The 25,870-nt window shown below is 40.4% G+C and overlaps 1 protein-coding gene across 2 annotated transcripts in view; it reads right to left on the bottom strand.

Moving 5' to 3' along the window:
* Positions 1 to 25,870, bottom strand: part of cnih3 (cornichon family AMPA receptor auxiliary protein 3) — a 160,128-nt gene that overhangs the window by 63,156 nt on the left and 71,102 nt on the right. For both annotated transcript variants that reach the window (XM_075458666.1, XM_075458665.1), the window contains exon 3: positions 17,318 to 17,365. In XM_075458666.1, coding sequence (XP_075314781.1) covers positions 17,318 to 17,365 — 48 coding nt within the window. The remainder of the gene's footprint in view (positions 1 to 17,317; positions 17,366 to 25,870) is intronic.

The following is a 25,870-nucleotide window of genomic DNA, read 5'->3' as shown; positions in this document are numbered from 1 at the left end:
ACTGTTAACTGTGAGTTTTTGTCCATATTATCTACTAAGAGAATTCACTTTTTTTTTTAAATATATCTTATTATCAGCCATTGCAGTCACTGAATCTGATATCAGTGCATTCACAGTGATTTCTGGAGATTTGTCAACTGCTTCATCAGAGAAAATAACGTGTTCGTTTTTTTCTGTGGAAATGTTAGATATGCATACAATTAATCTGTCCCTTATCCATTTGGTAAAGCAATAATTCCGTATGTCTTACCTCTGCCTGGTAGCATCATGTGATAAAAATAACTGTTTTAGAAGGAGGCAACAGGAAGCTGAAGGTACTTTAAGGCTACAGACTGGGATGCACTCTGTGAGCCACACAGAGATAAGAAAAACACCATAAAAGTGAACAGTCTAGATTGAGACAGCCTTGTGCATAAGGATAGCAATACTAAATGACATTCCTGAGATGAAAATAAAAGGAGCATATGCCTCCCTGACTAAGTGGGTGGAGATCCTTCGCTCACTCGGTAGACAAGCATTGGTGATTTGAATTTCATTGGGTCGCCTGACATGGATAGCCAGTGATTTTGAGTGAATAACGCAGTGACATGTCCACTTTGGTTGCCAAACACAAGATACTCTTGTTAGATAAAGCTTCAGTTATAAGAAGCTGAACAAATTGATGAAGAAGTCTGCCTCCAAGCTGGACACTGCTCCGGAAACTCTAGAGATGACTACAGAAAGATGACTGTTCCACAAGCTTCTCAACATAAAGGCGAAAACTGCACACCCCAACACAACAAACTGATTACACAAGGTGTCTTTTGTTGGAAGCTTCTGACCAGTGCAGGTGGTTATTCCTACCCAATGCAATTGCCGGACATAGTGACTCTTTACATTTCTTTTTTGGGCCAATATTGTGTACTGCAGCAATATAGTTTCCTTTGAGATTAATAAAGTATTATTCTGTTAAGTTTAATTCATCCATCCATTTTCTATACCCACTTAATCCAATTCAGGGTAACAGGGGGAGTGCAGCCAATCCCAGCTTCCATTGGGCAGAGAAGTGGGGTACACAGAAGCAAGCAATTATACTCACTTAGGGTCAGTTTAAATCACTAATTATAACACGTTATTATTATAATAATAATAATATGTATGTTTTGGGACAGTGGGAGGAAGCCGCAGTACCCGGAGAAAACTCATGTTCGCAGAGATCATGCATACATGAACTCCACACAGAAACATCCCAGTCAGGATTCATTTAGGGACTCTCTTGCTGTGAGGCGACAGTCATAATCATCACACCACCATGCGGTCCGCAGTTCAATTAAATTCTGCAGTGAGCAGAGCAGACAGCTGGAGCACAGTCGGAGTAGAGCCTCACTATATAGCTCTCTGATTGTTGGTATATAAAAACAACATGTTTTGAAAATGCTGATGCATACATATGCTGCATCAGGTCTGAATTGGTTAATGTGCTGCAACAAATGCTTTTAGCATTAAAACCCAGCTGTTTGTCGCATTTTATAATAATAATAATAATAATCATGATAATAAATTTTATTTATAACGCACCATACAGTTACAACAAAATCTCAAAGTGCTACAGTGGGATAAAAGACAACTAATAAGATAAAAGCAGGGACAGTAAAATGCAAATAAAATACACAAATAAAAGTAGTGAGTCCATTAAAGCACTACTATGTAACATTTCTACCTTAAAATAACAGCTTGAAGAAAATTGTGCGGCTAGAATGAATTTTAATATTACGATTGGCCTGTCTCCTATGCCCTTCGGGGGTCTGATTTGGAAAAACTGCGCTATGTAACTTTGCTGGACCGGCCCGGGAGCGGCCCGGGAGCTGAGCGGAAGTACTTCGACTTGCTTTCTGGCACACCTACCGCAAAAACAAATAGACCCCTCTCACGCTCCCAGGTACATTTGATTACTCTTACCTTCTCGGTCGACATAGCTTGCACCTTCTGACTCCTCGCTGGTTCGTCAACAAACGTGAAACGTGAAAGCGAAAGGGTGTTGTATTTACGACAGTGTAACCGTACATTACCTCCAAGCCTGTAGGGGGAGCTCCATAATGGGCTTTTTGAGAAGTTACATTGTATTGCTTTAAATGCAAAAAGAAATAAAAACAGGACAGAGCATTTAAAAGGAGATCATGTCACGAACATGGGGTTTTTCACCACGTTTTTAGTCCTTAGTTTTAGTTTATGTCATGTCTTAGTTTTTAAGTTCATGTTTAGTTCTTAAGTTTTGCCATTGTTTTTCCCACAGTTTCTGTTTCCTCAGTCCCCAAGATCAGGTCCATAAGTTCATTCACTTCACCTGTAATCTTTCCCAAGAGCTGCTGTCCCCTACCAAGCAGCACCAGAGTTTCATAGTCAGCTCCCAGAACGCCTCAATGTCCGCCGCATCCATTTCTGGTGAGATCTTTCTGTTACAATTCCTGGGTTCTAAGGCGTGGAACGACACGAATGCGGACTTTCAAAAAGCAAGACTTGATTTATTACTCAAAAAAAAAAGAGAACAAGGTTAACATAAAGAGCGGCTGAGCCGGATGACAAGAACTGAACTGTGAAAACAAAACATGATCACGACTTAGACAAAAACAAGAGGGGGCAGCGCAGGAAAAGGCCCGGTCTCCCATGGTGCGGGAGCGAGTTCTGGGAGTGTGAAGAAGGTTGGTGTTGGAGGAACGGAGAGAGCGGGAAGGAGAGTGAAGGGTGACAACGTCTTTTAAGTACGATAGCACATTACCATGCAGGCAGTGGAAGGTGAGCAGAGAGATTTAGTAAGCGATCTGGGCAGACACAGGAAGCCAGTGAAGAGATTGGAGAACAGAGGTGATATGTTCATGTTTACGCACTCTCGTCAGGATCCTGGCAGCACAGTTCTGAACATACTGTAATCTCTGTATGTTCTTGCCAGGAATCCCAATGAGAAGTGCGTTGCAACAGTCAAGTCTGGAGGAGACAAAGATATGGACGAGTCTGTCTGCATCAGAAAGAGAGAGTAAGGGCCGGAGTTTTGCAATATTTCGGAGGTGGAAGAATGAAATTTTGCAGATATGCTTAATACGGCTTTCAAAGGTGAGCTGTGGAAAATAAAAAAACACCAAGATTGGTGACCATACTAGAAAGAGAAATGTTCTGGCCAGAGCAGGTAATTTTGAGAATTTTTTGTTGTTGAATTTGATGTGAAGTACGAATTTGAATCATTTCAGTTTTTGAACTGTTAAGATGGAGAAACTTTTTCTGCATCCATGCCTTTATCTCCTCCAGACAAGCTGTAAGTGTGGAGAGAGAGGATAATTGGCAAGGTGGGGGGGCTGGCAATGATGAAGATGGAATGGGTGGGGTCTCTGACACATTGCTACCTAGCTTAAAGTGATAGTTCGGAGTAGATTCACCCAAGGGTCATTTGAGCCGTGATATCCAGCCAAGATGAGGGTTGATCTACTACTGTAGACAACAAAGTATATGCTATATTCTACATGATTTTTTATGAATTTTTATGTTGTAGAGTTGTGAATTTATTTTATCAATGGAGAAATTGAGCAGCCTTGCTTTGTTGTCTACAGTAGTAGATCAACCCTCATCTTACTTTGAAGCTCCCAGATCAAGGAAGTGATGTCGATGCAGCTTTAGCAGCAGAGAAGCTATCAGGCTTGTGTTGATAATAATAAACTCCTGGACTATGTACAAACTTCAAAATGCATCGTTTTGTGAGTACAGACTATGTTTGTACTACTGTAGAATTTTGGTGTCATGGCATGTGATTTTAGTGTGGTAATTTTGGAGATACTGCCAGGTTCCATTAGCGCTTGTACTGAGCTATTCGGGATAACTCAGGCTGGATGTCACGGTTCAAATGACCCTAGGGTGAATCTACTCCGAACTATCACTTTAAGGTACAGAGCAAAAGGGGGCAGAGCTCCTGAGCTGTGGATCGGTAGTAGGGCTAAGTGCTTGGGGGAGAGTGGTGAGGGCTTATCTGATAGTCTGGATCTCATTATGGAATTTGTGGAACAGAACATTGACAGAGTCTCAAACATCTCAGAGAAAAGGGAGGGATGAGGTTTGGGGGGGCTGTAGATGGGGAGCACTGTCACTGAATAAGGTGGTTCGGAGCAGAAAGCCAAGCACTCGAAGGAGGACAGCTCAGGCAGAGTCACAGGAGAAAGGTCCAAATGATCTTTAAAAATGACAGCTAACCACGACCTGAGCTCTGTGCTCTCTGGAGATATTTATATCCAGGAGGACAGGCCTCATTGAGAGTAAAAAAAGCTGTTTGGCTGCTGCCAGGTCTCTGTAAGGCACATAATATCCAGATCCTTATCCTGGATGTGCTCTTGGATGAGGCATGCTTTATTTGACAAAGATTGCACAATGAAGAGTTCGATTTTAAGACAGACATGTGTCTTCCAATAGGCCTGAGAAATTTAAAGTCCACTCCGCCTTTATTATCCGGTGCCCAGGGAGAAGCAGGATCCATTGTAGTCGCATGAGGACTACAAGGCACCTGGATGGTGGAGTATAATGTCCCCCAAATGGTTAAACCAATATCCAGGACCGCAGCGAGGTTCAATGACAGCAGAATGTGTATTCGAACACAATAAAATTTTTTTTTAAAAACCCCGCTGTCATTCAGGCGGAGAAGCAGCGAACACATCACGCCAGCGTCCTCTCCCTGTTGCCAAGAATTTTATTGCAATAACATGCAAAAGTAGCCAGGTGCAGGCACTTGGTTTGTACTCACTACATTTTCATTCATGTGTGAACAACAGTTGTCCTCTAATGCACCAAATGGGAAAGTCAAAATTGAGTCTGAGACTTCACTCTTCTTTCTGAAATGCCATATTCAGTTGATGTTTCCTTGTGCTTTCACTCGCTGTTCAATTTCTGTTCTACACATTACAAACTACTTGGTAAGCGTTAGGTATTTAAAACAAGGTAGTAATTTAATTCAATCATACTTAATCAATCACCACAAATCACCTTTATTAAATTTTAATTAAAGACATGCTTTTGTTATGGATAGATAAAGAAATCAAATTAAAAAAAAGATCAGCTGCCAACAGGTAACACAGGTGTGTAATGGAGGTAATAAAATATTGCATCAAAATATCCTATTCCTGGATTTCTGGCTGACAAGTTCCACCATCTCAGCAAAAGTCATTGAATGTACTGGACATATGAACCAGAATTCCTATGGAAATACATTACTTTGAAATGGGTTCTGGAAAGTATGCAGAAACAAACAAATACAGTTTTCCTCTGCAGTCATACATAGTTTTCATGACTATTTCACATTTTTCCACGAGACTGGACTGTATAATCTCAAGGTCTTTTTTTTGGATAGCGTAAGGAATTTAGCAAACTCAATTGCACATCAAATGCAAACAGCTTGTGCTTAATTGCATCTCTATATAAGAGAGCAAAATGGATACATGGACATTTGAGCTGTTTACAGTGTAAATCATGCAGCATACTATTAATATCCATTTCTTTCAGAGCACAACAGTCAGTGCTATTTTCTCTACAAAAAGGAGCTTCCCCTTCCCCCAGCTTTTCTTTCTCTTTTTGCCATCTTTCTTGCTGCTCCTGACTCTCTCTCTCTTCATGTATTTCCTCCTCACCACCCCCTCTCCTTCACTTATTCCCCCTTTCCCCACCCTTTTCTCCAACTCTCAGGTCCTCTTTTCTAGTAACAGTGAGTGGGTTCAAGGCAGCACTGTGGCTTGCATATAAGCTCATTATTGTGACTGAAAAGGGAACTTACACACTTTCTGCATGAAGGTTTCACAAAGGAAAAATCATATACAGTCACACCAACAGAACAGTCTTATCAGTAGTACACTGGATGGAATTGTTTTGCTCAATAATGTATCAACCTTGAAAAAACAGAGAATTACTTTACAATTTTTGTCCATGACTCACAGAGAACTGCAAATGCTGAATGTTTGATTGTTGTGCCCACAGGCCAATTCAGTCCAGAAGCCCTATTTAGGTCTGCCTATTATATGGCTGTGTTTGTGTCACATGGAGCAATTCTAACAGGAATATTTCAGAAAAGAACACAGTATTCAGTCTAACATTTGCTGAGAGACATCCTACAGTGTTTTTTGTATTTCAAGACTGCAGTGCTCTCGTGTACTTCTGTGGCACAGGCTTATCATAATGAAAGAAGAGACATTTATTTAGAAGGGTAAATGATTTTCCAAAAATAAATTACGTTTAGTCAGTTGTGCTTTTTAGGTTGCTCCTGCTGGAGCAGCACAAGGCCCCCAGTGAAGGCATATGCTCTCAGGGAAGTTGAGTAATACAGTGAAAAAATCTTTAAACATTGTTCCACCATACAGGAAAAAAAGTGGAAAACTGAAGTAGAAACTGAGAATGCAGATATTAAGCAAATAAAGAATTCTGTCTTCACACCAAGATTCAACACTTACATTCCTAAGACTTAATCCAGTTAAAATAATTTCTGAAAATATTTTCATTACAACAGAATGTCATGTTTCAGTGCTTACAATTTTATCAGCTGAGCTTTCTTGAGTGACTCAAAGTTCCATTCCTCATATGTGCAAGCCTGAAGAGCATTGCTGAGACAAAAACTATCCCATATGCTGTATCTAAAGTACAATCAGTACACTCTTACTCTACTCACTCTCACTGATTGACTCTGATGATTAGTTTCCAGACAACACTAAATGTTGTATCAAAGTAATGTATCTTGTGTCCTCTTTTTAAAACGGGATCATTTCATGGATACCTGTAACTAACTAGCTTGCAGCCTGCTCACAATGTTTGAATCTTTAACCACTTTACAGTTTAGGAAGTGTTGACATAATTATGATTACAATTAATTGAATTCCAATTGGCATGAATAGGACTTTATTATCTAAGTGCCTTGAGATGACATTTGTTGTATTTGTCGCTATATAAATAAAGATGAATTGAATTGAATTGGCTTTAGATACTGATGAAAAAGCTTGAAAAACTTCATGGAATTGTGTTTGTTAAGATTGTATGCTTGTGATTTTGCCATGCCTGGGGGTTTTCTCGCCTGCTATGCGCCAGCCTTATCAGCAGCAAGTCTGTGTAGCTCTCAATTTTGTTTGTCGTCTATATGATTATATGTAATTTTTAGTTTTTCTCTAAACATTTTTAGTGATTTTTAGTGATCTGCTTTTTAGTTACATTTTGTTTTATTTTTATTTTTTGACAATGTGCACTGCTACTAGAGCAGTGCACATTGTAAGCGGAAAGGCGCGGGTGTTATAATGTTTTTTAATCAGAGATGGGTAAACTCCACAATTTGACCGTTAAGGAGAGGGTTTGTTGTCCAAACATTGAATTGCTGTCAGTTGGTTTCCGTGCGTTCTATGCGCCCAGAGAATTCCCATACACAGTCTGCATCGTTGTTTACATTCCACTGAGGGCAGCACCTACAATGGCGTGTGATGTCATCCATGATGCCGTTGCTAGGATACAGACCCAGCATCCTGAGGCATTCATTGCAATCACAGGGGATTTCAAACACATCTCTCTAGCCTTCTGCCTGACTGGCTTTGTACAGTATGTGGACTGTCCAACACATGGAGAAAGGACATTAGATCTGTTCTATGCTAACGTGAAGGAGGCTTACAGGACAGTGTCTCTTCCACCACTGGGTAGATCTGATCACAGCATGGTCTATCTACAACCCACATACAGACCTTGTATACAAAGACTTCCTGTTACTACCAAGTCTTTCAGGAAGTGGTCACCAGAGTTGAGTGATGCATTGAGAGACTGCTTTGATGTCACAGACTGGGCTGTACTGCTGGAGGAAGATGAAATGGACATTGACATGGACAGGAGGGTCAGCACCATCACTGACTACATTAACTTCTGTAGGGACACTGTGATTCCAGTCAGGACTGTAAGGTGCTATCCAAATAATAAACCATGGATCTCACCATTGACATAAAAGACCTCCTGAACCAGAAAAAGAGGGCGTTCCAGAATGGGGATGGAGAAAGGCGGAGAAGTGTACAACAGGAGCTTAAAAAGACACCACGTCGAGCTAAGGTGGAGTACAAGAAAAAGGTAGAGAGACAGCTGGAGAACAATAACACCAAGGAGGTGTGGAGGGGCATGAGGACCATCACTGGATACAGACTGAAGAACTCTGTCTGTAGAAGGTGATGTGGACAGAGCCAACACTTTCAACCATTATTACAACAGGTTTGACAGTGTGGCTTTTTCCAGCTCTGCTGCTGCTCCCTCCACCCCCACCACCACAGCTACCTCTATACTGCTTCCACCTCAATGGCAACTCGCATCGCCAAGCCTCCTCCTCCACCTGACTGCACCTCCACCTCTGCAGCAACTGTCAGCAACAGGCTTCTTCTGTCCAGCTGTACCTCCACCTCTACGGCAGCTTCCACCGCCAGGTCTCCTGAGCCCAGCTGTACCTCCACCTCTGCAGCAGCTTCCACCACCAGGCATCCTGAGCACAGCTGCATCTCCACAGATGTGGCTGTTTCCACCGCTTGGTCTCCTCAGTCCAGCTGCCCCTCCACCTCTGCGGCAGCTTCCATTGCCAGGCATCCTGAGCACAGCTGCACCTCCACCTCTGCAGCAACTCCCACCACTTGCCCTCCTCAGTCCAGCTGCACCTCCACCTCTGCAGCAACTCCCACCACTAGCCCTCCTCAGTCCAGCTGCACCTCCACCTCTGCAGCAACTCCCACCACTAGCCCTCCTCAGTCCAGCTGCACCTCCACCTCTGCAGCAACTCCCACCACTTGCCCTCCTCAGTCCAGCTGCACCTCCACCTCTGCAGCAACTCCCACCACTAGCCCTCCTCTGTCCAGCTGCACCCCCGCCCCCATCTCTATGGTTGATAGCAACATCACTCCTGTCGCCATCCCTCCGCTAAACCTCTGTGTCTAACTATAGAGGAGGTTGGAGCTGAGCTCAGGAGACTTAAATCAAGGAGGGCTTCAGGCCCAGATGGAGTCTGTCCAAGGCTTCTGAGGGACTGTGCTGGTCAACTAGCAGTCCCTCTTCAGAGGCTTTTCAATACGAGCCTTCAGATGGAAAAAGTCCCGGTGATGTGGAAAACTTCTTGTCTCATGCCAGTGCCTAAATTAGGGCAACCGGTGGAGCTGAATGACTACAGACCAGTGGCTTTGACATCTCATATCATGAAGACCTTGGAGAGACTCCTTGTTCGTCGCATGAGATTGCAGGTTGCTGAGGCTCTTGACCCCCTCCAGTTTGCCTACCAAAAACACATAGGAGTGGAAGACGCGATTCTGTACATGTTGCATCGGGCATATGCTTATCTGGATGTGCCTGGTTCATATGTGAGAATCATGTTCTTTGACTTCTCCAGTGCCTTCAACACCATACGACCTCCCATACTGAAAGATAAGCTTCTAGGTATGGGTGTGGCCCCCTCCCTGACATCATGGATTATAGACTATTTGTCTGCCAGACCACAGTATGTCAGGATGGGGAGATGTGTTTCTGGAACACTGGAATGCAGTACTGGGGCTCCACAGGGTACTGTTTTGGCTCCTTTTCTTTTCTCCCTGTACACATCGGACTTTAGGTACAACTCAGAGTCCTGCCACATATAGAAGTATTCTGATGATACGGCTGTTGTGGAATGTGTGCGCGGTGGACAGGAGAAGGCTGGACCAAAAATAACTGTTTGCTCCTGAACACTACCAAGACCAAAGAGCTGACTTCAGGAGATCTAAAACTACATACCAGTCAGTCTGCATTGATGGAGGGGAGATAGAGTCTGTTCAGACCTGCAAATTCCAGGGGGTAGTGCCTGATAATAAACTGAAGTGGTCTGCCAACATAGAAGCAGTGTACAGGAGGAGCCAGAGCCATCTCTTCTTCCTGAGATGGCTCAGGTCCTTCAATGTCTGCAGTGATATGATGAGTATGTTTTATCACACTATCATTGAGAGTGCACTGTTCTATGCTGCTGTCTGCTGGGGGAGTTGCACTACAGACAAAAACTGGAGGCGCCTGGACAAACTGGTGAAAAAGGCTGGTTCTGTTATAGGCAGAAGGCTTGGACCCTCTCAGTGCTGTGGTGGAGCAACGGATGAGGAGGAAATTATAATCCGTTTTGGAGAGTAATAAACATCCTCTCCACAGCATCCTGGCAGGACAGAGGAGCAGCTGCAGTGAGAGGCTGCAGGACTGAGAGGTTCAGGAGGTCCTTTGTCCCCACAGCCATAAGGCTTTTTAACAGTGACGGCTGACATGTTCTTCTCAAATTTATTTATTTCGTCATTTATTATTTTTATTATTATTATTATTATTGTTAATATATGATCATTGTAAATATTTACAATTTTTTTGAGCTACTTGACTAATTTGAATTTCCCCCACTGGGGGATGAATAACGTATTTTCCATTCTATTCTATTCTTCTATGTGTATAAGCAGCCTGAACAAATAAACATGCAGCATTATATTAAGTATTGAAAGACATGAAACATGGAAAATCAAATTACTACTAAAATATCACAAATTTCAAGACACATTCCCTCACCATCTTTACCAGACAAGAAAAAGAAGGAGTCCTCACTTACTCTGGTTATTGCACATAACCACATTTCTTATAAACTGAATAAGAGTGACAAGCCTGAAGCTCATTAAAGGGGAAAAACAATACATGCCCAGTAATATCGTTGTAATGTTTTAAATACTTGAACGCAGTTTTTCTAGAGAAGATAATTGCTTTGTATATGGGAGTATCGTCCATTGACTCTTTTGGGCTTTCACATGCGCGAGCGTACAACTAACCGGTGAGTTACATGCTGTTTATAAAGTTGTTTTGTAACGTCCCCATGCCAGTAATGTGAGAACCATGCATATGGTTTTGATGCTAAGGCTTGTGACTTTATTGTCAGATGGTTTATAAAGTGGTGTGACGTTTCTGCAGTGTGCAAGTTGTTGTTTTACGTGACAGGGTTAGCGCTTGCCCCTAGCCACCACGTATTAGCCTCACATGACAGGCTGTGCGAACAGCACGATCTCCACACAGGGAGCGCACATTTGCACCTGTCTGTGTCCTACTATCAGTATTCGACAACCTCTAGCAATGGGATTGCGCTTCAAATGCCCCGGAGTTCCCCTTTAAGCAGTTATTATTTTCACCAGAGAATGAGAATCCTCTCTTCCCCATCATCTCCTATAGTTATTGTGTTCAATAACCTCAGCATAGTCCATAATATGCACTACTAGGGAAGCACTGTAAGGAAAGCAGCGTTATGCTTACGAGATTGCTGGTCTTTTGTACACATACAAACACACGTGGAAATCAAATGTTGCAATGGATACTATTTACTCATACACCATTCCAGGTAATATGCTAAAAAAAAATGTAATATTATTTTAAAAGTCAGTAACTTTATCACCTTATGACCAGACAAAACAGTCAGAGCTAAATTTTAAAGACGGCAAGGCAGTAATTTAAAACATAACTCTTGCACATTAGAAATACTTCTGTCACCTACTCTGTACTAACTTCAGAATGTGTAGAGAGGGAGGTGGATAGTAGGAGTACTAAGAAAGAAACAGTGAGAGTGGAGTTTAAAAACAAAAAGAGAAGGGGGAGGGGCAAGACAGACCCTAAAATAAAGGACGCGAACGAGTACAATCAGGTTTGCTCAGTTGCTGTGACAACGCACTAGTTTATCGCTTGAAACCACAAGACTTTGACATCTAATGAACACATATATACATGCAGAGTAGAGAGTAAAAAACACTGCGTATCCTCTCAAACTATTGTCGTCTGAATGAGAGTGCAACTGTCCAAAACCCATCAGAACACGACACACTCAACTGAGAACAAAAATGGCAAGTGTCCATGCCTGTCTGGATATCTGCAGTGAAAACTATCAAATAGGTATCCCAACATAAAGAAACACAGCCAACCCTTTGAACCAAATCGGTCAGAACCACAGTGCTGTGACTGCGCCAGTTTTAGGTGGCTGAATGGCTTACATGAGGAAAGAGAGCTCTAGCAAAGGGAGGAGAAAACACCTCCACATTGCAGCAGATCCTCCTACATCATTAGCTCAAGCATCCAAGCTGAAAGGCACCGTGTACAACAAAAGCAAAAAAAAATCATCATAAAAAAGGCATACTAGCTTCTAAATTCTATTCATGTATGAAACAGGAAGCATTAGACATTAGGATGACCTACACACTGTGATACTGTATACATTTGTTGGCATATTCTATTATTCTATGGTTGAAAATAATTTTTTGTATAAGACCTTTGTATGCAAAGAATAGCTTATTAATTCAGTTAAATCTATTTTGTTTGTTTCTTTCTTTAATCTGTGTGATCTAGCTATATAAAAATTGTTCCATAAAACTGCATGATGGTCTGACATTATAGTTAACTATAATCCTTAGGTGGACTCAGATCCATTTGTTTGATACATTATTCTAAACTTTTCTGTAGCATGTTTAAATTTGTTTTGAGACTCATATTTTATTTTTTCAATAACTTCAATCTATCGTGGTGTGCATATTGCCTTCTATGAGAGGGTTTGTGATCTACAGCTATATTATATAATAAAAATTCAAAAGGTCTCATAGCAGGTTAAAACCACATGATATTTTGTCGGAATGAAAAGTCAATGTGTGTGAGTCTGTGATTAAAGGAGCTTTGGTGCTGACTGTGACGACAACATGGTCTACAATTAGTTCCATCTTTCACAATCTAGATGTTAATTGTGTAGGATGGACCAGGCATTAGCTTGTAGAATAAATGAATAAATAAACAAAGATGAGTTTAAGATATTTGGAAGTATTAAAAAAAAAGGAAACCAGAAAACTATTACTTAAAAGGTTTATGTTCCCCATAAAAATACCAAGAAAAGAATATTTAGTCATGTCAGAATTTTATCAATCCTGGTATTTTGCAAAATGAGAACTGGATACAAAATTTAAGCCTATTTGTTACTGATGCTTGAATTCGAAATAAACATTGTAAATGACTTGTTGGGTAAAGGCTTTTCTATGTAGCGTCAGCATTGCGTCCTTGTTGAACATTACATGAACAGCAACATACACCAACATAGTTGGGTGTTTTTAAGCCTACATTTATTCATGGAAAAGCTTAAATAAGAATTCGAAAATAAACTCCATTGAAGTGTCATAGATAGTGACAAAGGTGCTAAGAAAAGGTATGACAGATGACAAAAAAAACACAGTTTGGGTTTCTCAAAGAGTTGTGCTTAATGATTTAGCACAACTTGTAAAAGCAAGACCAGTGGGTTTTCCAATGAATTGTGTATAAGAGCACATAACCTTGATAAACTCATAACTCGTAAGGGTGAGACCTCATTAAAACTGAATAAGGTGCACAATGCAATGCGATAGAGGAGAGATAGAATCAATCTACCGGTTGCCGGTTGAACTGCAGAATTGGATGAGACACAGATTCTTCTTGAACTTGTCAAGATGCACTCTGTGACTCAATTTTTTTTTCTTCCATGGAAACAATTTTAATAGCTTTAATTAATTAATTCTACACTTGGTTGATAATCTCTTTAAGCTTTTCTGTAGTAGCAAGTAGCAAGAAAGTGAGCATAGCGGTATGTGTGTGTGCGCACGCATGCAGGTGTGTGTATTTGTCTTTGCAAAAGTGTGGTGGAGAAAATTCTCCTTGTCCCTGGAGGCTCCCAGTTGACAATAGTGATAATCAACATCAGCTGCTCAGTCAATGAATCCTGAGCATAATACAGAGACATACACAATAACACAGATAAATGCCAGGCTGCTCTCACCCACAGTTCGTATGAAAACGTACGAAAAGTTATGCTCAGATTTTTGTGCATAATCCTGCGAACATCCATCAACACGAGCGATCGGTGCGCCTGCGCAAAGCCTGAAGTCAGGGCTGACGTATCATTCATTCACAGAGGAAAATTAACATTTTAAAATAGTTTCGACATTATAATACATTGTTGAAAGCGAAAAATTTACTTTTAATTTTTACAATCTTCCTTCAGGGAATGTATGCAAGCTTTAGTGTGTTAGTTATTGTTGTTTCGAACGTTGCTATGGTGGTTACTAAGGACGCTACTATCGCTGTAGCTTCCGCAAACGTCACGTTAATCACCATGGGCTACTTTTTTGTTTGTTTGTTTGTTTGTTTTAATTTGCTTTTGTTCCGGCTTTGCTGCTGAAACACGCTATGAAGGAAACACACACAGGCAACGGAGAAATAAGTTTGTTTTGGATGAACAACAGTGCACCCTGAAAGATCACTGCCAACTGACATCTTCTGCATCGAATCACAGCGAATGGAGAGAGCCGGAATGATTATATTTACAGGAGGATGCATTCACGGACAGCTAATATATATACAAATAAAATAAAGATTTATTTGTCATTCTTATGCGTCACATAAAAACGAAATTGTTTCACACATCCACCGTTTGGAGATCAGTGCAGTTAATTTCAACAATAAATGAGATCATTAAAGATTATCATTAAATAGGTGCTCTAACAAATAAACAGCTTCAGAAACCACACACTCGTAGCAGTTCTGTTTTGAAGAAGAATTTCTCTATTTTCTATATATTCTTTCTTGTAGCCACTTGAGATGGAGAGATTCATGGGTGCAATTGTAATTTCCGATTTCCAATTGATCTGCAGAATAAACTGTTTTTGAAATGGTAGTTGCTACTTTTTTGTGACATTTGTTACATCATAACAGATTACATGTTGAATGTCGTTAGTGATGCTGTCACTGCATGCCATGAGGCACTGATTTCATCAAGAGCAATTGTACACTTAATTCAGGTTTGCAATTTTCCTATCAGCATCAACCCCAGTGGAAAATATGCATACCTTTTATTGAAGAAATATATAGTACATTTGAAACGCCAATGCTCTCCAGAGTACAGTTTACCTTTTAGTATGTGTTAAATGGCAGCTTCCTTTAGAATCTCATATTTCACAAGTCAGATGAGCTTTTGCATATAAGCCTATCTTGAGGAGGGTCACTCAACTAGTATCACAATTGACCAAGCGAGAAAGGTTAGAGAAACCGTCAACAGTGATCCCACCTCACCAACGTGGCTAAAGCAACACTGACATAAATAGACAAGAACAAAGGTTTCTGGACAAGACAGAGCTTTATGCTCAAACAAAACAGGAATTATTCTCACCCTGAAGAAAAGGTAAGCAGCCAGAATCTAAGTTGTAAGCCATTCTACAGTAACGTGTTATTCTAGACTGGTAAAGTATACATAAAACTAGTTGTTATTTCTGTATTGTAAAATATTTGGGGAAGAGGATGTGGGTGTCCCATTCAACTCACAGTACACCTTTGATTATAAGATTGTGACCATAAAGGGCTGTTGGAGGAGGGTTTAAAGCTATTCCAAACTGCAATGTTAAGTCAATGTGGAGTTAAAATTTAGAAATAATATTTTTTGGAGGGGGTGGGGGGTGAGCTACACCTGAAATATAGTTTCTTTGAGTGTATAAGTGTCATTGACCTATAGGCCTCTCCTCCATCCAACTGACCTTTTTAATAGTCATGCATATGTATGTGTGGTGCCTGTCTTGGGCATGTTTGGATGGGGGCCGTAGGTCGAAAGTTCTGGGGCCCAAAGGAGATGGACCCCTCTTTCTTTCAGGAAAGATGAGGTTATTTTTTTATCAAATGGTCAAATTAGGAGGGCCATATGTTTTGTCCTAGGTTTCAAGGGAAAACAGCCATCCGATATTAACGGGTTGACGGATGCAATTTGGCTCTGAATCCTCTCACAGGTAATCCATGGTGCTTGATTTGATGCTGGTCTTCTGTTTCATAAACCTTTTTATGCAAGAAAGACGGTGTCAGCGGAGATTCCTTCATCATCTTCACATCATCGCTAATAAACAACATTCGAAAGCTATGTATGCAAAAGTTAAAACTGTATATCCAGATACGTATTGGCACTACAATATTCTGAAGTCTTAGTCATCTAGGACCATCCTGTCAGCCTGGGGAAAGGGATACAGTAGGTATAATTGGCCATTGAAGTGGGGGGTATGAAATCATCTTTCAATAGAATAGAATAAAGTAGAATATATAAAAATATAATTTTTCTGTCCTAACAAGAGAGGAATCATCCACCACTGGCATTTTTTTGGTCCATGGAGTTGATGATCTGAGTTATTAGAATGGCCCCTATCATCTTCGGTATACATCTCTCCAGCACATCCCCCAGTGAATCCATCAGGGACACACGATTGAAGTGGCTTGGGAAGTTAAGTCTGTATCCTAGCAACAACTTCATGGAGAACTGCACATGGAACTTCAGCAGTTGCCATGAATGGGATGTACACAAGTGTTGTTATATGAAAAAAAATGTCCCCGATGTCTCCAGTTCACCACTCTTGTAGGGCTGAGTTGACATTTCGTATTAATTACATTTTATTAATTATTAATGACATTTCGTTGGCGGTAAAAAACCAAGCGGTGGGAGGTTGGCGGTAAAAAAACAAAATTGGCAGAAATACATCATTGACAGCACTAGCAGAGTCCATAGTAACCGCCATGGCAACAATAGAAACCTTGAAAATGTTCGAAATAACCAACAAACGAAAGATCATGTACATTCACTCAAGGAATAATATGAGACCCAAATGCAGATTTTTCGCGAGTAATGTTATCAAAACGCACTTTAATGCCGAAACTATCTTAAAATGCTGCATTTTCCACTATGAATGAAACGAATGGAAGCCATTTTCCACTGCAGGGAATTGCACAGGCACACTGGTCGCTCGTGTCATTGGATATTCGTAGGATAATGCACGAAAATCTGTACATGACTTTTCGTACGTTTCCATACGAACCCCTCCATGAGAATACGTTGTAAATGCACACATTCATTTAGGATGTGAGAATTTCAGATGGGTGCATGGAGAAACAGATATCACACTGAAGCTGAGTGATGGCATTTTTATCCTCATACTGAGTCACCACGCGTACCTGAAATAGATAATAGGGCTCTGCAGAAATTCTCAATGTCTGCCTCCCCTTTGATGTCAGCCCAACAAGTTGCAAGATGATAACAGAGGAATCACTGTGTAAGTCAAGACTCCTTTCAAAAATGAAGCTGTGGAAGTTACCCCTGCAGGGATATACAACTCTTCAAACAAAAACTAGGTGGTGCGAAAGGATATCAATGTTTGCTGTACATTTATGACAAATGCATGGGGCCAAAGCCAGTCTTCAATCGAGCTTGTTGCTGATGTAAAACACGTGAAATATGTGCCTCATTGCTTACCTTCCTCAGCAGGTTACAAATCCTCTCGATGTTTCTCAATCTCTCCCTCTGTCAGAGGAAATAGAAAGAAATTTTAGAACTCTCCTGCCAACACGTAGTAATTTACCATATAGCTGTATATGTTGCAATCTGTTGATGAACCAAACAGAAATAGAGCAAATGTGTCCTTGAACTGCCATTTCAGAATTGACATATTGGTGAAAACCTGGTGTGATGCTGGAAACATATACTGCAGAGAAAGACTCACAAAATCAAATACTATACAAGGGCCCCTACACAGTTAAATATTGCAATGTATTGTTAGACTGTCAATGTTTTTTCAGCTGATTCAACATGTCTGTGGGTGCGAGAGCTCACTCTGATTGGCTGTTCGGCATAGTGAATAGGTGCATGAGAATGGAAGTAGTAGTGATAACAGAAAACAAATGCATGATATAACACATCACATACAATATCTTGTCATCATCTTCATTCCTCTAATAGAAGCAACAATTATTACAACTCAAATACTTAAATTAAATAGTAACTAACTTGATAACTGAGAAGATACAAGGGGACTTGCAGGCTGAGTATGCCTGGTTTGAGGAAGTTATTTTGAAAACGTCTCCATGCAGCACAGTGTGTTATATTAAATAATAGATATTCACTCAGCTACATGAAATTGAATTTATGAAATGAAGTGAAAAAATGCTTTATATAATATATATTTCATATCAGTTGAATCAATTAATTAATCAGTAATTAAATCAGTTTTTTTTATTATTAAAAGTTATTGCGTATGGCTATTGCTACTGGCAGGAATGACCAACTGTACCATTTTTTTTGCTGCAACAGAACTTAAGATGCCACTCATGGAACACATTCCATTGTTTCTTCACTGCATTGTAAAGATGATCACCATGTGAAGCAATCTTTTGCCCAGTCAGCTCTAGAGCTGTCTCCAGCACAGAGCCAGCTTTCTTTATTAGTTTGTTCAGTTTCTTTGAGTCTCTGGCTCTGATGCTTCTGGCCCAACAGATGGCTGCAAAGCAGATCTCTACCACAGACTTATACAAGAAATGCAACATCTTGGTTGCAGTCTCTACCACAGACCTATACAAGAAATGCAACATCTTGGTTGTAGTCTCTACCACTGACTTATACAAGAAATGCAGCATCTTGGTACTGACCCAGAAGAATCCAAGCTTCCTCAAAAAGTAGTCTCTGCTTCTTCCTTTTTGTACACACGCTCTGTGTTGCATTTCCAGTCTAGCCTATAGTCCAGGTAAACATCAGGGTATCTGTAATCCTCCATCACCTGCATCTATTCTCCCAGGATGGAATTTATGTTTGGCTTATTATATACAATTAAGATGAGGTGATTATTACCACACCAAGTGGTCGATCTGTTCTCTGTACTCAGCTTTTTGTTCATCACTGATACACCTAGCAACTGCAGAGATATCTGAATATTTCTGGAAAATCAATTCAACAGTACCTTATTAATCCTTGCAGGGAAATTATAGCACTGTAGTATTAATTATTTTCAAATATATGCTTTTGCTATAGCTAGATGACTAAATAAAGTATAAATTAGCTGACAAACGTAGAAAGTTTAAGTGTGGCTGAGAGGAAATTGTTGTGGATATTTTCCACCGTCAATGAGTTGGGGGGTTGTTGCATTGCCATTTAACACAGGTGATCTATCTCAGTAGACAACATGGATCTGAACTCTCAGCCCACAGCTCGACATGTGGTGCACAGACTTTTAATAAGCATGTCCAGGATTACACAATCTTTTGCAGGCTCTAGCAAGTTTGGTGCCCTAGGTGAGATTAGGGTTTGACATCCCCCTCGCCCCCCAGCGTGCACACATGATCCCAAACATTAACGGACAACAGCCATATAATAGACATTTAAGGTTTAATTGTTGATCAAACATACCAACAGACAACCAAACACACACTAAAGTAAAATAAATAACAATAAAAAAAATAATGAAATTAAATGTTGTTGACATCTGTCAATAGGAACTGCTACCTGAGATACGCACCGATAACTCATCCCGTCGCCCTTTTCAGTATTTGTTCATTTTTCATTTTCAAGACAGAGCGTGAAGAATGGGCGCCAGTCATGGCTGTAAATGATCACTATTATTAATTTTATTTCATCTATTTATATGGACATCCTGCTGTTAGGGCGGCACCATTATGGAATGACAGGACTGAGTTGCTTTTGAACTCTAAGATGTGAAGAATAGTGACAGTACAGCTCCCTGTGGTGATGGCAACTTCCTTCAAAGAACAACCTCTTAGTCTCACAAACTGTTCCCTGTCAATGAGTCATCAATCCAAGGGGCTGTGGAAGCACCCACCTGTATTTTGTCATTTTCTGGAGCTTCTCACATAAAAGTGCAGAATGAATCATGTAATGATGAGAGTGGCTCACTGAGGCAGGTAGGTGATGGCAACTTCAACAGTAACTCCAGGACAGTCAGCAATGTAGTGAAAGGTTGTCAGGTATCAGTGACAGTCTCTCCAAGTCTTAGGTACTGGAAAAAGGCAGGTTATCTTCCACAGAAATGTAACTTTTTCCAGACTTAGATTAAGATTGAAGATCTATAGCAGGGGTGTCAAACTCATTTTCACCGAGTGCCACATCAGCATAATCGTTGCCCTCAAAGGGCCAGAAATGCAATGTAAAATAAATGTAACTACTCCTTAATGTTAAATAACTCTGAATTTATTACCTATTTAAATATTACATATATATTTGCATAGATGTAAAACAATATTTTTGCTTGTTGCTCTGTTTTTATAACATAAATCCTTTTAATTTGTCAGGTTATAAAACCCACATCACTCCATCAATCAACGATCAAACTATCCAAGTGAATAAAGAAAAATAACATCAAACACAAGTTATGACATTTACTTTGTTCAAAACTTGAAATATCAAAGAAAACAAACAAACAAAGCCTTTTAATTCTCGGGCAATTTGTTGTTTTTCTTGATGCGTAATGTTGGCACACTTAGCTCCGTGTTTGGTCTCAGAATGCGGACGTAGATCGTACTCTTTGACAAAAAATTGATGCAGATGGAAGGGCATCTGCATCGATTTTTCTCTTCCTGGACATTTTGGGATCATTATTTGTATTTCTCAGTTCCACTTGTTGGGAAAATCTTATCGATTTGGAAACATTGCAATCTAGTGGCGGGATGCCGTCACTTTGCAGGTAACATAATCGGCATGCATTGTGAGAAATGTAGTTTTTGGTCACTGCACGTATTTGACTTATTTTTAGACAATCAGACCTTTTAAAGGGGATAGAGAATCAAAATCATCTTTTTCACGTTTTTGGTGTTAGCTCTGAGTCTCCCCGCTGTGGGGAGTACACACGAAGTGCCAGCAAGTGTCAGAACCTCTGTTTCAAGTACTCCCCTTTTTTGAATATCCGCCAGAAAAAGTGCCAATCCGTTTTTGTGAAAAAGTGATGTCACTTTTTCAGCAATCGCCCCCCCACACCCAAATCTACAGCCACCCCGTTTCAGACACGCCCCTTCGGCAAGAAACAGGAACTGGTGTGCCTTCCAAGGCTGTGAAAGCGGACTACGATCGTTACATATTCTTCCCCCGGAAAGCAATGTTCGCGATCAACGGCTTTTATTTATTTTTAACAGCATCCCCTGTACATACAACCGCCGACTTTTCCTTTGATCTGCGCATGTCACGGAGTACAGTTTCACAAAGCTTGCACAATTCCGAGCAGGCTTCAGTCAGAATTTTACTCAGTAGATGGTCAGTTCCGACAGGGACAGACAGACTGCAGCGAGCTGTGCGCTCCGCTGAGAAGCTGATCGGCTGCAGCCTCCCATCTATCCATGACCTGCACGTCTGCAGCACTATGGGGCGAGCAGGTCGGATCACAGCTGACCCTTCTCTATTTGCGCCACTCCCCTCAGGCAGGAGGTTCGGTCCATTCGGACCAGAACCTCCCGTCACAAAAACAGTTTTTTCCCCCTTGCAGTTGGACTTATGAACACTTCATAATCACCTCAACCTGCCCAGTCACTTTACCGTCATTAAAATTACACTACTGAAGCTGCACTGTTGTTGCTCTGTATATTGGATACTGTGTATTGTTGTACACACCTTGTACATTTTATATTCATATATTTTTATTCTTTATTTTTCATTATTATATCCTATGTTACATGTTTGCACCTTACGCCACAGCAAATTCCTAGTTAGTGAACACTGTTCACTAACAATGGCAATAAAACAAATTCTGATTCTGAACAAAATCAACCCCAGCAATCAGTACAGCCTGTAAGTATCACATTTTATTTTGTTTTAAATGTGTGTTGTGCCATATTCCTGTTGTAAGAATTGCACGTTAGCTTGTTCATCTAACAGGAGTGAGCTTTCTTTTCAGTCAGTGTATTACTCTATAGCTCTGTTTTCAGTGAGAGCAAGGGCAGCCAATCAAGCAACGGCAAACGAATAGCGCCAACACCTACCTGCATTTCATAATGAGGTTGCCAGATAAGCTCTGAAATGACGCCAATAAGGGCAAACGACGCATTCTAAACCCAGCATAGTAACATAGCTGTTTCAGAGAGCCTTTTAGGGAGGTTCTGAGCAATTACAGACCCAACCAATTTTTTTGGGCTACATATCACATCACAGAACAAGGATTAATGCCCCATTCAACTATTCTCTATCACCTTTAAGCTCTCGCGGGCCACATAAAATGACGTAGCGGGCCACATTTGGCCCGCGGGCCTTGAGTTTGACACATATAATCTATAGCCTTGGTCCAGAACAGTCTCCGGCTGTCTTCACCTGACTGCTACAGACAGACTATGGAAGGGAAGGTAGAGGAGGTATCTCTTTGTGAAGGGAGATGTTGGTCAGGCTGTGTTAAGATCCATGATTGATTTGCCGGGTGACATTTTGGATGGGTGAAAGTAAAACTGTGGTTACAGGTAGGGTGTTAGGTTTGTGTAGCTTTAAGCCTCGTTTCCACTATGCAGTCCGGTACGGGTCGGTTCAGAGCGGTACGGTACGGGTCGGGCCGCTTTGGGGTCAGCTTGTGTTCCCACTGTACAAAGGGGACCCTCAGGGATGGGCGGAGTGCGTGCCGAAGCGTAATTAGCAAATAACAGCAAATAACAAATAACATCCATAATTTCGAACCACCTCCAAGCTTCTTCAGCTTAATGCCACACTGGCTCGCGGTCCGGTTGAAACCACTCTCTGCCTTTTTTGCGGCAATCGGCTGGAAAACTTTTTCGTTTCGCACAGCGCCATCGAGCTCCTGCTGCACAGCCTCCTCATCAACAACAGAGAGCAGAGCCTGGAACCGGTCCTGTGTGCTAGGTACCCCAAGCAGAAGGGTTACAAAAATGGTAACAGGTACCATGGGACCGGTACGCTTTCGTGGTAATGGAAACACCGACCCGTACCTGACTGCATAGTGGAAACGAGACTTTAGGTAGTAGATGAGCATGAGTGCTGTTCTTAACTGAACCTATTGAAAAAACATGTTCAGCTCATTTTCTCTGTCCAGGCTTCCATCAGTTACCAAAGACGGCATCAGCAGTGGAACCATGTGAGATTTACACAGCTTCTAAAAGATCCGGTGAACATTCTTGGTAGATAATATGGACGTAAACGTACAGGCCCTGATACAGATTCTGTCCTTCATCGTGACATGTCCACAATTACACCATCTGTTGTTAAAGCATCACTACAGAATTGGTATTTTTTGCTCATTGGTTCCCCTATACCAGGGATTCTCAACCTTTTTTCAGTGATGTACCACTTGTAAAATATTTTTTCAGCCAAGTACCCCCTAACCAGCGCAAAGCATTTTTTGTTGAAAAAAAGACGTAGAACACTGTGTCAACACTGTCTGTTTTATTAAACTTTGCAATTGCAAATAAACTGCTTTCTCCTCAACTGTTTGCAAATGAAAATATATAAAAAATAGCTTAAGATCTTTAAAAATAATAATAATAATAATAATAATAATAACTTAGTTATAAATAAAGATACCATGGGAGGATTGGAGCTGGTGGACGTGAATCCCATTAGTGCGTATTCTTCCGAATACTGTCAGAATTTTGGGGGAGCCTGTGTTTTTACCTTCTTTGTCACCTGTCCCTCTGTGTTCTCAGCAGTACCACTGCCGCACTTTAACCAGGACTCCATTGTTTGTGTTGTCAAGGCGACAGTGATTTATTTCATCTATCATGTAAAAGGCAAATGCCGCGATTCATGGTTATCAGTCGCGTCACTGTTACGTTGCGCGCACTAGTAGCCAGTAGAACGCCGCCATTTGGGTACCTGCCCCGCTGCCAGCTGTGTTTGTAAACATACCTGAACATACATGAACTTATATTAATTGATATCTATAATGATTTTTGAATTGATGCTATTTTTTAAATATATTTTTCAAAATCTCAAGTACCCCCTGGAGTGCCTCCAAGTACCCCAAGGGGTACGCGTACCCCCATTTGAGAACCACTGCCCTATACAGTTGAGTGAATTACAGTTGTAATGCCTCTGTCATAAAAACAAACAAAAATAAGACAACATGTTTTTATTTAGCATGATATATTTAATGAACAAACATGCTCACACGTCTTTTTTTCCTTTAACTATTTGTAGTGGAGACATTATCTTTTTTTTTTTTTTTTTTTACTTAGTTGCTGGTTTCCAACATGGTACCGTACAACGAATCTGTGTCATACTGGGCAGTTCCAGGGCAGTTCATGCCCAGAAATGTGGATAGCAAAGGTTGGGGCTTCAAAACAAATCAGAATCACATAGTTTTAAGATTCAAACTTCGTTGGTATGTTGCTTTAATAAGCACAACCATAACATCACCTTTACTTTTGCTGCTACGTCTGATGCCCATATTACCTTAAAACCTAACAACAGGGTATTTGATTTGTTATGTGCTCCAGAGGCTGTGTCTCTTTGAGACACATAATACTGCATACTCAATATTTATGCTTTGTTATTATGAGCACTCCAAGCTTGTAAATTTGATTTACAAGCAATCTCAAATTTGATCATACAAAGAGATTTATAGACCTTTGCTCAACTGAAACCAGAACAGAGAGTGGAAAATGAAAGTTAAGAAAAAGGAACACAGCCTAAAATGTCCACAGGGGGACATTAATGATAACCACACAGTAGGCAGAACAGTTTAAACTTCATACACATTTTTCTTTGTCTTGCTCCTGCCCAACATACCAAGCGTTTCCTCTTCAACTCGCTGGGGAATTGGAGTCTGTTTCTGGGGAGTAGTGTGAAAGCTCAGTTGCTAGATGTTAAAGATGTTTAGAAGTACAAAAAGAACTCACTAAAACAGATTAGCTTCTAAACCCGCACTGATTTTGAGGGGGAAAAAAGTTCATATGAAGTCAGTTCTACAAAATAGACTAAATATAATCTAAGTTGCAGCAACTTGCCACTATGGTGGCCCAAATTCTAGAATGAACTATATATAAATTGTAAATATGCTACATATACTGTATGTAAAGAGTGGTATCTGTACTTGAGTGGAAATATATATGTATACATATTGTGCAAATAATTTACAGTATGTCAGTATAACTTTAGTTTAACATTACTTCAAGACAACATTATCATTGAGTTAAGAAAAGTTAACTAGTATTTGAAGGGGTGGAATTAAATTAGTATATACTTCTTCCTACTCCTGTTTGTCCATGTAAGCAGAGACTATTAAGTATTGCAGGTGGACAATACTGTCTTTTTTCCCTTATTTTCTTTCTGTTGTGAACTCATTTTTTTTTAAATGTTTTCTATCACATATTCTAAATAAAGATTTTTAAATGAAATCAAAATAAAATAAAATACATTGTAATATTCTAGGGCCATCCACCAGCAGTAATTGTAGATGCTACTATTTTTAAACAAGTTTCTATTTCAAAAAAATTTTGTGTTCTCTGCATGTGTATTAAGGCGTAAAATGCTTAAATCAGCATTTGCCGCAATGCTAACAGGCACAGAGCTTTTAACATCATAAAAATTTTAAAAAATCCTATAGACCTGGACATGACTGGTGGAGCTGTGTTTTTCTCAAGGGGTGATGCTTATTTCTGCCTTCTTATAAATCATAAATTGATCTGTGCATAACTGTGTTAATGTTCATGGACAGTTTGTTTGGCTCCAACTGTGCTTTTTATCATGTTCAAACAAAAAACATTCTGTGGGAGACATGAAGTCTATAAAACCATACCCATGCAAAAAATTTGAACGCAAACATGATTATAAATATTATATAGGCAACATAAAACATGATTAGTTTAAAAAAAAAAAAATTCTTTAATCTTTTTATTTACTTATCACACATTTTTAACACACATGGTAACTGTAACAAGGGACCTGTTGTGCATAGGATGATCAAGATATCAAGAGTATCTGTAGGTTGTCTGTCTTAACAAACCTTTGCGATCAAGATCTGACTACAGGCTGCATGGTCCCCCAATTGTTTTATGTTGGGTCATTCCAAAAAACATGCCTTCACGTTAAAGGCCC

This window comes from Odontesthes bonariensis, chromosome 24 (genome assembly GCF_027942865.1).
Source record: "Odontesthes bonariensis isolate fOdoBon6 chromosome 24, fOdoBon6.hap1, whole genome shotgun sequence".
In the NCBI taxonomy this organism is placed as follows: Eukaryota; Metazoa; Chordata; class Actinopteri; order Atheriniformes; family Atherinopsidae; genus Odontesthes; species Odontesthes bonariensis.
This window is presented reverse-complemented; position numbering and strand designations above follow the sequence as displayed.